This window comes from Amphibalanus amphitrite, unplaced genomic scaffold, assembly GCF_019059575.1.
Source record: "Amphibalanus amphitrite isolate SeventyFive unplaced genomic scaffold, NRLGWU_Aamphi_draft 000256F_arrow, whole genome shotgun sequence".
NCBI lineage: Eukaryota > Metazoa > Arthropoda > Thecostraca > Balanomorpha > Balanidae > Amphibalanus > Amphibalanus amphitrite.
In genome coordinates this window covers 620,637-633,256 of record NW_024881751.1, presented here as the reverse complement: position 1 = coordinate 633,256, position 12,620 = coordinate 620,637, and the positions used below count along the sequence as shown (strand labels likewise).

General features: G+C 48.0%; 1 protein-coding gene across 3 annotated transcripts; it reads right to left on the bottom strand.

Moving 5' to 3' along the window:
- Positions 1-4,115: 4,115 nt before the first annotated feature.
- Positions 4,116-12,495, bottom strand: LOC122386573 (serine/threonine-protein phosphatase 5-like). Of its 3 annotated transcripts, none has more exons than XM_043375865.1 (9): positions 12,216-12,495; positions 8,660-8,735; positions 8,118-8,359; positions 7,610-7,760; positions 6,925-7,046; positions 6,303-6,573; positions 5,241-5,691; positions 4,772-4,853; positions 4,116-4,467 (listed from the first exon to the last, which is right to left on the bottom strand). In XM_043375865.1, the coding sequence occupies exons 1-9, from the start codon at positions 12,231-12,233 to the stop codon at positions 4,408-4,410; spliced, it is 1,473 nt and encodes a 490-aa protein (XP_043231800.1). In that variant the 5' UTR covers positions 12,234-12,495; the 3' UTR covers positions 4,116-4,407. The 3 variants fall into 3 exon arrangements, with proteins under 3 accessions (XP_043231800.1, XP_043231802.1, XP_043231801.1); XM_043375867.1 differs by lacking the exon at positions 12,216-12,495 and adding an exon at positions 10,359-10,391; XM_043375866.1 differs by lacking the exon at positions 12,216-12,495 and adding an exon at positions 10,087-10,190.
- Between the last annotated feature and the right edge of the window lie 125 nt (positions 12,496-12,620).

Sequence of the window (12,620 nt, the reverse complement as noted above, 5' to 3'; positions counted from 1 at the left end):
AACCGGATTTTAACCATGAAGGCGTTGAGCAACGAGCTTGGATTCTTCCACGGACGTTAGATCTGGATGAGCTCCACATTTTGCATATTCTTAAGAATTCGTGGGTTTTTATTTTCGCGACGTTATGCGGTTCCCCGTCATTTAAACCAGATTTTAACCATGAAGTTAAAGAGCCACGAGCTTGGATTCTTCCACGGACGTTAGATCTGGATGAGCTCTACATTTTGCACATGCTTTGGAATTCGTGGGTTTTTATTTTCGCGACGTTATGCGGTTCCCCGTCATTTAAACCGGATTTTAACCATCAAGGCGTTGAGCCACGAGCTTGGATTCTTCCACGGACGTTAGATCTGGATGAGCTCTACATTTTGCATATACTTTGGAATTCGTGGGTTTTTATTTTCGCGACGTTATGCGGTTCCCCGTCATTCAAACCAGATATTAACCATGAAGTTAAAGAGCCACGAACTTGGTTTCTTTAACGGACGTTAGATCTGGATGAGCTCTACATTTTGCACTTACTTTGGAATTCGTGGGTTTTTATTTTCGCGACGTTATGCGGTTCCCCGTCATTTAAACCAGATATTAACCATGAAGTTAAAGAGCCACGAACTTGGATTCTTCCACGGACGTTAGATCTGGATCAACTCTACATTTTGCACATACTTTGGAATTCGTGGGTTTTTATTTTCGCGACGTTATTCGGTTCCCCGTCATTTAAACCGGATTTTAACCATGAAGTTAAAGAGCCACGAGCTTGGATTCTTCCACGGACGTTAGATCTCGATGAGCTCTACATTTTGCACATACTTTGGAATTCGTTGGTTTTTATTTTCGCGACGTTATGCGGTTCCCCGTCATTTAAACCGGATTTTAACCATGAAGGCGTTGAGCCATGAACTTGGATTCTTCCACGGACGTTAGATCTGGATGAGCTCTACATTTTGCACATACTTTGGATTTCGTGGGTTTTTATTTTCGCGACGTTATGCGGTTCCCCGTCATTTAAACCGGATTTTAACCATGAAGGAGTTGAGCAACGAGCTTGGATTCTTCCACGGACGTTAGATCTAGATGAGCTTTACATTTTGCATATACTTTGGAATTCGTGGGTTTTGATTTTCGCGACGTTATGCGGTTCCCTGTCATTTAAACCGGATTTTAACCATGACGATCAGCTCAAAAGTTAAAATAAATGTCATATTCGTGTTCAGCATGGTCAACTTAACCCATGCCATGAATCTGAAGTGATTTGGAATTCGTCGCTGAATACGTACAGGGTGTCCCAGAATTACCCGGACATTGTTAATTAGCGTATAAAATAAGGCAAACATGATTGCGCTTTTTTCTTTTTATCGTCCTATAGTCAACTAGGGTGGCTGTGAAATAGCACATGCAATAGATATGCTTGTTACAAGATCAGCCGATAATGATTGAAAATGCCAGCCATTGCTGGTCTCAGTTGTTTTACGGCTCTCCCGAAACTGGGTGAAGGCCTGTTTTCTTTGACCTGTTGCCGGAGGATAATACGATCATATAAGATAAACTTAACATCAAAGTGTTCCCAGGTCATAAGGCATTATCCCCCAAAACAAAAATTGCTGCCTACACCACTTTTGCCGCGTTTTTTACATCTGAAGTGGAGAAGCTCCATGTCTGAACATGGCGGGACCTTTGGCTTCCAACAGATTTGGTTTCCAAAACAAACCCGTTCATGGCCATTTGGTTTACGGCATCCAGTTTTTTTACTGGTAGAATATTACCGCAGTAGTACTCTGTGCTAACGGCTGTCGTTGGGCCATCATATCAAGCCGAATGAGTGCACGGTGGCTCAAAATGTCTCACAATTTGATTTTCGACGGGTGCCTGGCCGTCTCTGCTGTTGGGGCGTTGTAGCCATCTGACGTTCACACACGCCTTTTTCGGGCGGTTCAAATGACAGAATACCTTCGTTAGACCACAAAGTGTGCTTCAACATAATTTTTTGTTGTATATGTTATATTTTTGGGATGAATTGTAGTGATTTTCGCTGCTTTTCCCGTAGTTTTCGCATATTTTTCGGGCGAGGGACCCCAAATTCCAAAATTTTGCGAAGATAGTGGTGGAAAGTAGACTGATGTTCTTTAGATAATCCTGATCTATCGTTTAACTAGTTTTTAGCTGGATCAGTGACGTTTGTTGTCCATGACAAGCAACCACCCGTTTGACAACTGGTGCATGGCCCTTTTTGGCCGAGCCCAAGCTTGTCAATCAGGTTTATCTCTTGCTCTCTCTGGCTTCGTTAGCTGATATAATTGCGCTTTGCTCAATCCTAACTGCTTGCAGATGAGCTGCTGAAGCTCTCCAGCAAAAACCATGCCGAAAGTCCGTTTACAAAGTTGAAAACGGGAGTTGATTCACCATGGTTGCCTATTAGTGGCTTAAGCTGAAAACGGAAAAGGACTACTCTTACTTGACTCTGGATAATACTTGACTCGAGTCGTTACCGGTCACCAAAAGCACACAGTCCCCAAGCTCGATAGCTAAGGGATATCTTATAAAAGTATGATGCTTGTATATCATTAGAATCGAGCGCAATCGTACTTTTAGCCAGAAAATAAATGTCCGGGTAATTCTGGGACACCCTGTATACGTATACGTCGCTAAGTTCACGGAGATCCAGATACACTGCCCGCCGTCCAGCCGCGCCACGGCCAGCGCCTCGGTGTCGGCGAGCCGGCTGACCCCGACCCCCAGCAGGGTGCCGGACATCGCCAGTAGCGACACGGACAACAAAAACACGCAGCAGCACCCCATCGCGGCTGGTCGCGCCGGCGCAGAGCTACCTGCCACTGAGCTTCAACGGGCCGAATGGTGTTAGAACTTGGAAGGTCTCCCGCTATCTGTCGCGTTATCTGGCTGAACTTGCTATCGTATGTGTCTGAGGTCCCGATGTTGGGTTATCCACCGCGCGGAGAGCGCAGACACTCCCCACTGAACCCGCTCTCCAACTGCGCTGCCGCAGTCGGGGCGGACCGGACGGTGCCCGGCACGGAAGGGGCATTGGCATGGAGTACAGGCGGCGGAGCGCCAGGGCCGACCGCGCTGGTCCAGGGGCGAACTCAGGTCCGCGTCCCCGTCCGATTGAGACCATCGGCACACCCCAAGCACACCTGACCGCTCCCCCTGGCAACGTGGCAGCAAAAAATATGACTATCATCACACCACTTTCCCCAACTCTTCTGTTATCATTTTATCCTACGATACGCAAGAGGCATCATGAGGGAAAACATGAGAAAACAACGTTTATAGCCCCCAGGCCAGAGAGCGCTCCCGCCGCCGCTGCCCTGCGGCCCACAAACTGCAGCGTTCAACTTCAGACGCTCCGGCCGGGTCCGGGAATTCCCCGTCTAATGGCGCACCGGCGGCACAGGGAGGCTGAGATCAGCGCCGGTGAAGGCGGGGAGGGACAGGAGGGCGAGGGTAGGGGCAGAATAACGGGGCGTGCACGGAATCATGGCCAAATCCTGCGAGTATGGCTTACACCCCTTCCTGCATAAATGCAGAAACAAGTAAAAATATTCGCGAGTGTATGACTTCCCCCCCCCCCCCCTCTCCTAAACGCCGAAACAGAAGTGAAGGTAATCGTAGCAAATGGATCGCGACTCAGAATTCAGGTATTGTATGGTGATGCGCCAATTTTTGCCGCAAGTGTCCGGCTTTTACTGATGGTCAGTGATCACTGATCATCGATCGTAAAGGCAGCATCAAATAGGATCGTCGCCGGAAAAATGCCCTAACTGATCGCGTCAAGCTAGGAATGCAAATGCTGACGTTTCAATATTACCGCCTGAGCAACAGTTGAAACCTAAACAATGAGGTTGAAAGAGATCAAATTGACGAAGAAAGCAATGTGTGTGCATGATTCATGAACGTCTCGCGTTCGACATTGCATCACGCGACACGTCTCGCCATTGAGTGGAAGGACCGGTCCCTCCCGCCAGATGTCAGAATGTTCTCGAGTCTCCCGCCTGTTCAAGTGTCCACTGTCCCGACTGTGCCAGTGTCCACTGTACTGTCCACATCCCCCAGGGCCCGAAAGAGCCCTTCCCACCCGATCCTCGACAACCCTGAGATGGAGTACGGGCTGGGTCATTGTATTGCGGCGCCCTCTGGCGCTGCGCCTACCTCGGTACAATACAGACACGATACGGCATTGCAGTCATCACACTCTGGCGCCGCCGGTCGGCCGCTCAGGACGGCCAGATACGACAACCGTCGGCGATCGCGCGCGTCACACACTTTGAACGAGGGTTGAGCGGCCGCGCGGGCGGCGCGCCCCGGGAGAGCGCGTGCCGAGCACGGCTGGCCCGGCACCGGCCGAGCCGAGACCCAGCTCGGCGTCCTCAGCGACTAGGGCGACCTCCGTTACACGAACATGCTCATCAGTGAGTTGGCGTACGCCATAGGCTTCACGTTCGGATGCGGCTGAAAGGGGGGAGAGGGTGTCAGTGGAAAGTTCAGATGGGGTGGAGCGAGGTGGGACTTGTTCTATATTATTTATCTTTCATTGTCGACTTTCAGCAATTGATACGTCATCACGACGTGTCGTAAACAAAAAGAATCGCTCTGCAAACACGACTAGGTGAACGCAAACGAGAAGGTTCCATTTAGCTTTTCGATCGATTCGATTAAAGCAGATCCCTTCAGAAGTGATATCTGGGATGCTTGAAGAAGCTACACGGTATAAGCAAGAAGCAAACAAAGTTCGTGAGAATAGTCTGCAGCTTACCACAGCCTCGTAGGTAGTGTACTTTGGGGTCATATCTCCTCCAGTTAACGTGATAAATGCGCCCTTGTTGTTCATTGTGTCACTGGAAAGAAAAAGCGCCGTTTGAGGTCACCAGACTTAAAAAGGAATAAACTCCGATCTTAGGAATATTTATGAAACAATCGTAAACTCCGAGCAAGATGCCGATTAAATCGATCTAGCTTGAGTTTGGAACGAGCCAGTTATTTGAATATCTTCTTTTTATAAAACAATGCGATAAACTAAATAAATTTGAGACAAAGCTTGGCAATTCAATGAACGAACAAGCTAAGACCTGTCAGCAACACCCCAAAGACCAATGAAGGGTGCGATACATGGGTTGAAAAGCGTACCATTCTCCACCTACACTGAATCTATTTACCACACTACTCCATCAATGTGGAATCAGCACCCTGTCGAGCAGCCCTGTACGACCCCCAGCGCCGCTCACCAGTAGTTTGGCGCTGAGAAGACGGTGATGCACTTTCCACCGTGTGACACCTCATAGCCCTCGGCCTTGACTTCGTGTGACCGGATCACATAGTCGAGTCCGTTGGTCCCGCAGAACTCGGCCGTCACGTCGGGGCCGAACTGGCAGCCCACGCCGCGTTTGGACGGACCTCTGCCGGGCTGCGGCTGCGGGTCCGACCACAGCAGCTCGCACATAAGACCCTCCTCGGGCGGCTGACGGCCGCGCTCTACCGCGCGCAGCTCGTCCAGCGTTACGCCGTCACGCGAGAACAGTCCGCCGTGCGTGACGAACACGCGTCCGTTCAGCACGTGACAGAGCGGCAGCCAGTTGTACACCTCGGTGAACAGCTCTGCCATCCGGGACGAGTATTTGGCGCTCACCTCGCCGACAAACCCGTACATCTGGTTCATGGTCTCACTCTCGTGGTTACCTGGCGGAAGAATAGAGATAGGTCAGGTCTGGCCAGGTCACAAGGAATGTGCGGAAAAAGGGTACGGACACAGGACACAGGTCGCGGAGTGCGGGCACAGGTTACAGGCTAAAAACACAAACAAAGAACACAAACACAGATAAGGCGCACCAACGGACGTAAGACACAGGCAGAGAGCAGGGATACAGGACAAAGACGTAAAACTCAGAAGGTGCCAGCTGATCCGACACCCAGCTAGTAGGTATACCCCGAGATAATGGCAATAATCCGTCACATAAACACTGAATACTAATAACCAACGACGCGGTCGGCAAAAAAGACAGTGTGAGCTGACGTAGAGGACCGATATTTATCTGTCACCAAATATTACAGCCGTATAATGATTGATAATTTATAACCTAGGTCGTGAGCTCATAAGCTAATGAAAGGCTCCACCAAAAGCGAATAAACCAGGGACAGAAGCTAGCAGCAATATCCACACTGTTACAGCTTACACTTATGTACTAAGACTGACAACCTCGCTCAACCGAACACACTAAATGAATGTGTGAGCTACGTTTCTGTACATCCCGACTGCCGAATAGCCATGGACGCCCTCCAGCCAGTCTCACCTCTGGACATGAAGAAGTGGTTGGGGTACAGCAGCTTGAAACCGAACAGCGTCAGGATGCACTCGACGGAGAACGATCCCCGGTCGACAAAGTCCCCATTGAACAGGTACGGGTTTGTTTCGGACGGCACGCCGTTCAGTTTGAAGATGTTCAACAAGTCGTAGTACTGTCCGTGTACGTCGCCGCACACGGTGAACTTGCTCTCGGCCGGAATCGAGACGTCCACCAGCGAGGGCTGCTTCACCAGGTACTCCTTCATGTCCAGCAGGATCTGCGGCGAGCAGTGGGGGCGGCTGTTTTCATACGGTACCGCGGGTCAGTCGGTCTGAACATTATCTCTAAGCAGCTTCGGTTCCACCCCTCAGCGCATGGGCGGTCAAAGTTCACCGATAATGAAGTACAACGCTTCATTATCAAGTGTGAATAGACTGAACCGTGAAGTCTGCATTGGCTGTCCATTACTGTGGTCCCCGTAAGTTAACACTGCAGTAAGAAACCCTTCCAGCTACACAACGTATCTCATGTCATAGCGACAAAGATACCACAATCTGTCATAACGGCTAGGTTCACTATAAGGAAAACTATCAGCGTGCCTAGGCCTTCCACCGGTGTCGGAACATACCTTGAAGGCATACTTGGTGTGCAATAGTTTCTGGTCTTTGAACCAGGACATGAGTTCGACCATGAACTCGGGTGTGACCTTTCCGTCCTGTAGTGACGGACCGGCGTAGTCATCCTCGATCGCTGTCGGCAGAGGTCGCGACGGTCAGCAACAGAGGCCGCCGCCCCGAACCACCTATCTAAGGAGGGGCACAACCCACCGCCCCGATCTCGCCCGTGTCTGAAAAGGGACATACACACAGTCCGCCGCTCCCAGCCCGCCTGCCTAATCATGGGGCACGGCTCGGTGTCCCATTACGGCAGACTAGGGCCCGCGGCTAAAATCTAGGGAAGGACACAGTCCGCTGTCCCGATCCCACCCGGGTCTGAAAGGGGACACAGGCCACCGTCCCCGAGCCTGACAATGTCTAGAGAGGGGCCACACCCCGCCACCAACAGGCGACTATCCAGGGCCTGTCAATGTCTAGGAGGACTGAACCCGCCGTCCCAGCGGTGAAAAGCGGCAGCTGGCGTCAACGGAGGGATCTAGGCCGCCGGTCCAAGGCAGAATATGGAGGCGGCCACAAGGACAAGTTGAATGAATTGATGGCCTACTCTCCTTCCTGAAATCTAAGGGATAGTTTCAGTCACATTTTCACCAAGCCATGACACTATACACCCCACACCACAGGGAGATGCCCACTCACTCATCGACTCGATGTTTATCAGTTCGGCGACCGTCTTCTGGGGCTCATCGTCTACCGCGATGGCGCGTTCGAACCGCAGTCGGTTCACGATGGTCCGGCACTTGTTGTACTTTTCTCGCGCGTCCTTGTCCCGTGGTCGTGCCTTCACCACCTGGGGAAGATCCGTGAGGGCGGTGAGTGGGTGGACACGCGACGGCCGTCTCATGATAGGGAGCGCACAGTGTGTGGAGTCTGGTCATTTGTTACTCACAGCCTGCGCCTGCACATCGTGGCTCTGCGTTACACACATTGGACTGATTATAATTTAACGGGTGTGATAAAAAGCACGGGTAAAACTGACGTTTGAGTTACCTTTCTGAGACTATTCATGCTATTTTAACCCAGTGTTTGTGGTGTAAGTACAGTAGGTCTAAAGCATGCCTGTATTATGCACTCCGCATGGCCCTCCTTCTACGGATCATTCACGGCCAACGCCACAGCCACCGCCGACGATCTGTATTCTACTCACGCTCTCAAAGTCCCGTTCGGCCTGTTTCCACTTTCCCATGCCCATGTAGGAGGCGGCACGCCGGTAGTAGCCTTTGACGTAGGTCTTATCGAGCTCGATGGCTCGCGACGCGTCCGTCAGCGCGTAGCCAAAGTTCTCCAGTCGGAGGTGTGCGGCGCTTCGGTTGGCGTGGTACACGTGGCTGTTCGGACACAGCTCGATCGCCTTCGTGTACAAGTCGATCGCCTCTTCATAGCACTCCGCTGCCGGTGGAGAACGCAGGTCAGGACGATGACGGGGATTACCAGGTCAATTGCTTTCGGTCAGGTCAGGCAATGCAAGGGAATCCTGGGACAACTGCCGAGGCTTGAAAGGACAGTTTCTCCCCTGTTAGCCATGATAAAATGAATCTGCTGCGATTTGAAAAACAAGCACATGGTGAAGTAAAATAAAGTGTTGCTCTGAAAAGTGGAACACTATCATTACTTACGTGACAAAACACTGAAGTTTTGTCTCTTCCATGAGCTAAGCCAAAGTAAGCATGTTCGTGTGCCCCGACTTACCAGTAAAACGTTCATTTGCTTGAGTTTTAAATGCCTCTGCCTCCGCTTTTCTATCTTCGTCTGACTTTGTAGATGTCTGTGAAAGGAACAGGGAATCTATCAAAAGCATTTTTAACGGGTTTGATGACAAAAAAAAATCCAGATTAGATGCCTAAAGACATGGTAGAGCCATGTAGAGCCAAGCGCCTTTGAGGGTTGTAATTCTGGTTCCTTGGTTCATGGCTCCAAAATACATGCTGACGAAAGTTTGTCGAAATCAAACAACGAAGCTTGAGCCACATGTTTGTGGTAGATGCTAAGGTTCATTCGATTGTACTTTTTCATTCTGAGGGCATACGATCATGTGATCTTTAGCCCACATACGGCGACCGGACACTCATCGGACTTCGGAGAGCATGTTGCAAAGTCGTCTTCATGAAGATAAATGAAAATCGGAAAGTTTGAGTACCAAAAGCAATAGAAGTGCAAGTGGTGTTGCACGTGAGCTTCGATTAGGTTGGTTTAGGTTAGATCAGGCCACTGATCCTTTCTCAGGCTTCTACCCAGGCATCAGAGGACGCTGTTACCGACATGCCCCCCCCCCCCCTTCCGATTACTCAAATGCCGGCCGTACCGATAAAAAGCGCTAGTCCACCAGTGATAAGACGATAAGAGAGCCTGGTGCCTACTCCGCACTGCCACTGTGCGCTTGTTCCGCCGTAGCCCAGTCAGGGCCAAATAAGTAATAAATTTAGACCAGATGTTTGGATGGATGAATTGAGTTGAAGCCCACACTAAGCGGAGCTTCTTATGCACGTCCCACCCCTATCATCCGACCAATGACCAGACTGCATAACATGGTAGCGTTGACGAGATCTCGGAGGCGCACCGGCAATCTGCCTATGCGCAATTTGCTGCGGACTTAGAGATGTCGCACAGTTTTCCGGAATTTACAGTGCTTTTTTACGGATTTACCATGGATTACCAGACGTGGCAGTGCTGCGGAGTCGATGGATTTTCGGGTGACTCCGACTCTGACTCCGGCTTCAAAATCGATTCCGTCTCCGACTCCGACTCTCTGAGTCGGAGTCGGACTCTGACTACGGACGTTTTCCTTACAGTCCGTATCATGATAATAGAGTTCATAATGGAGATGTTTTTATTTTGCTGGAAAAGATCCTTTGTGCCTTCCAGGGCCTTGAATCGCAAATATGCTTTATAAACAGCATGCAGAATTCAAAGCAGGTCCTAAAGAATCCGCCGCCTTCTGCTTTCGCTGAAAACGCTCGTCCAAAACAGGAATACCTACCTATGGCCTTTCTACAACAAAATTTGAATTTCGAAAGGTCAACGAGCATAGTATCAAGCAAACAGGTGCAGGGCATGACGGATAGTGAGCCATGCGGAGTTAACTCCGACTCCGGGCAGAACCGTCGACTCCGACAGACCTCCGACTCCACAGCCATGGTCAGTGGTGCAGATTTTGCGAGGGCTGTGACAAGACACTTGTGCTGAACTACTGCTCCAGCATGATCATTGTCATTATATTTTAGTGTCAAGGTCTAGCTACACTATGCGGGATCCTACGTCCGTGATCTGCGAGTTTGCGGGTTTTGCAGAAAATTGGTACGCAGGTCAAGTTCAGCTGATAGGAAATACACAGGGTCGGCTACACTGGGGTCACGCAGATTCAGTCAAGGAAATGCCGGACGTTCAGTACAGGAAATGCCGGATAGTCAGGACGGTCAGGATGTTCCGTACCGATATTAAGTTCAGAGCTACGAACTTTTTTGCAGAATCTGCGTGATTGCGTGATATGAGACAGCTGTTGGCGCACTTGGTGGCGCACCGTATGAATCCTCCAAGTGACGTAAATGATAATTGTTTCTTTAATTTTCATGTGTTTTTGATGTTTTATTTACCTAATGAATTTATTATTGATGAAATAGTATAGAAGGTAGCAAACTTAGGTAAGCGTTTGTTGCGAAAACATTTATTAGTTGTTATTATTACGTCAGCATAAAATAATTCACGGAAATTCTGGAAAAACGCAGAAACCGATGTCAAGGGAGTCTCGCAATCACAGATCTGCAGATCACGCACGTAATTTCCTGGACGGTCACGCGTAGTGTAGCTCAGCCTTTAGAGCTACCTAATTAGGTACTTGAAACACAGAGAGCCGGAAAGGGAGTAATTGCTGTTTTAAATGCAGTTTCTATCATCAGAAACCAATTTCAAGCAGAATATATGGACTTGTTTGGTACATGCTCATGAAGCTTTCCAGCTTGGTTGGTGTAGCTGGTGCAGACTTGTCACCCTGGCTGATGCAACTCATAGACTCATTGCCATGCTTTGCAGAGGTCGCCTCAATCATAACTAGTGCACAGTGCATGTCCTATGTTCACTATGAGCCACTGTGCAGTGTAAACTATCAGTGTACTCTGGTTGTCATAGCACAAGCATTGCGTAGAACAGACGAACGAGCCACTGCCAAAAACAAAGCTTCAAAACAAATGACATTACCATTTACCACAAATCAGTTGGGCAAACTAGACTTTTGGAATCAAAATATGGAGGCATCAATAATTTGATTCTGGTGGGAGGAGCCATGACCAAATATGGGCATGGAATCAATTTTTTGATTCATTTTGGTACACTTTTGACTTCAAATGTATCGTTACGGTTGAAAAAAGGCCCATGACGGTGAGATTTTTATTTAAAAAGGTAGAAAAATGTGGTAGGTTTGCAAAAAGTGTTACCTCAAAACTAAGAAATTGTCCCTTTGACCTTGTGAATGGGAAAAAGACAGAGCCACTGTCCATCACGTAAAAGCTGTTTTGAGGAAATCACACTGTATGTTATTTTTGTATCATGAATGGCATACTAAACAATCAGTATTTGTGTAAAATGGCAAAATGAAATTTTCAAACCCCTAATTATCATTGTTGTAGTGCTTTTATATTTATTATATGGTTTTTACCTGCTGCTTCAGTTTTTGTATTCTTGACATTTAAAAATTGTGAATTGTTATCAAATGTAGTGAAGGTAAAGTACAACAATGCTATAGGTATCTGTTGTGGTGCTGAGGATACCACTAAATGAGAATAATAGAAAGATAAATGATGTATTCCTGCAAGTTATTGTTGCCTATCTGTTAACATTACCTGTGAATCAAAATAATGATTAGCCAGCTGATGGGGAATCAATATTATGATTATCTGTTTAAAGTGAATCAATTCCTTGATTGCCTTTCACTACCTATAGAATTCAAATTGTTATGATAGGAGCAATATTATTTTGCTTAGGAGATAGTTCCAGCATTTCTGTTCAAGATCAGGCATGCTCCTTCTTGAAACACTCTCTTATTTTTATGTGATTGGTAAGTTAGAAATGGTCTGCATTTATGCCCAAATATGGTCATAAGGAATCAATCTTTTGATGCCTCCATATTTTGATTCCAAAGGTCTAGTTTGCCCAACTGAAATATAAACTATACAATCATCAATGGATCATTTTCATCAATATGCAAAGCTCAAGTGGAAATGAAACAAAATTATCTTTAATTCAAATTACTCACGTGGTCCTGGTCAGGCATCGTCGCTGCTTCAACTTGTTTCACAAACCACCATCAAACATAACAATCAAACTGTATGCGTTAAAAAAGATGCTTAGCGAAAACGAAACAAAAAACGAAAGGCTGTTGGTACTTATTCTCCAGCAGTGACAGCAGACAGAATCCGCTGGTCCCAAGTCCGCGGACTTTTCCCCACTCCGATAAAAAGCCAATAAATGCCTGCCGATAACCGCGCAGACGAGGTGACAAACAAATCACGATTAGCCGATGATAAGAGCAATCAGAGTTACTATTTCCTGCCGCTAGGAGCGCTAAATAACATGTTTTTATGAGATTTTACAAGTATTTGTTTGCAATTCTCACCAAATAATTTGTTTCTATTGAAAAAGATGACTTCAATCAATTTAG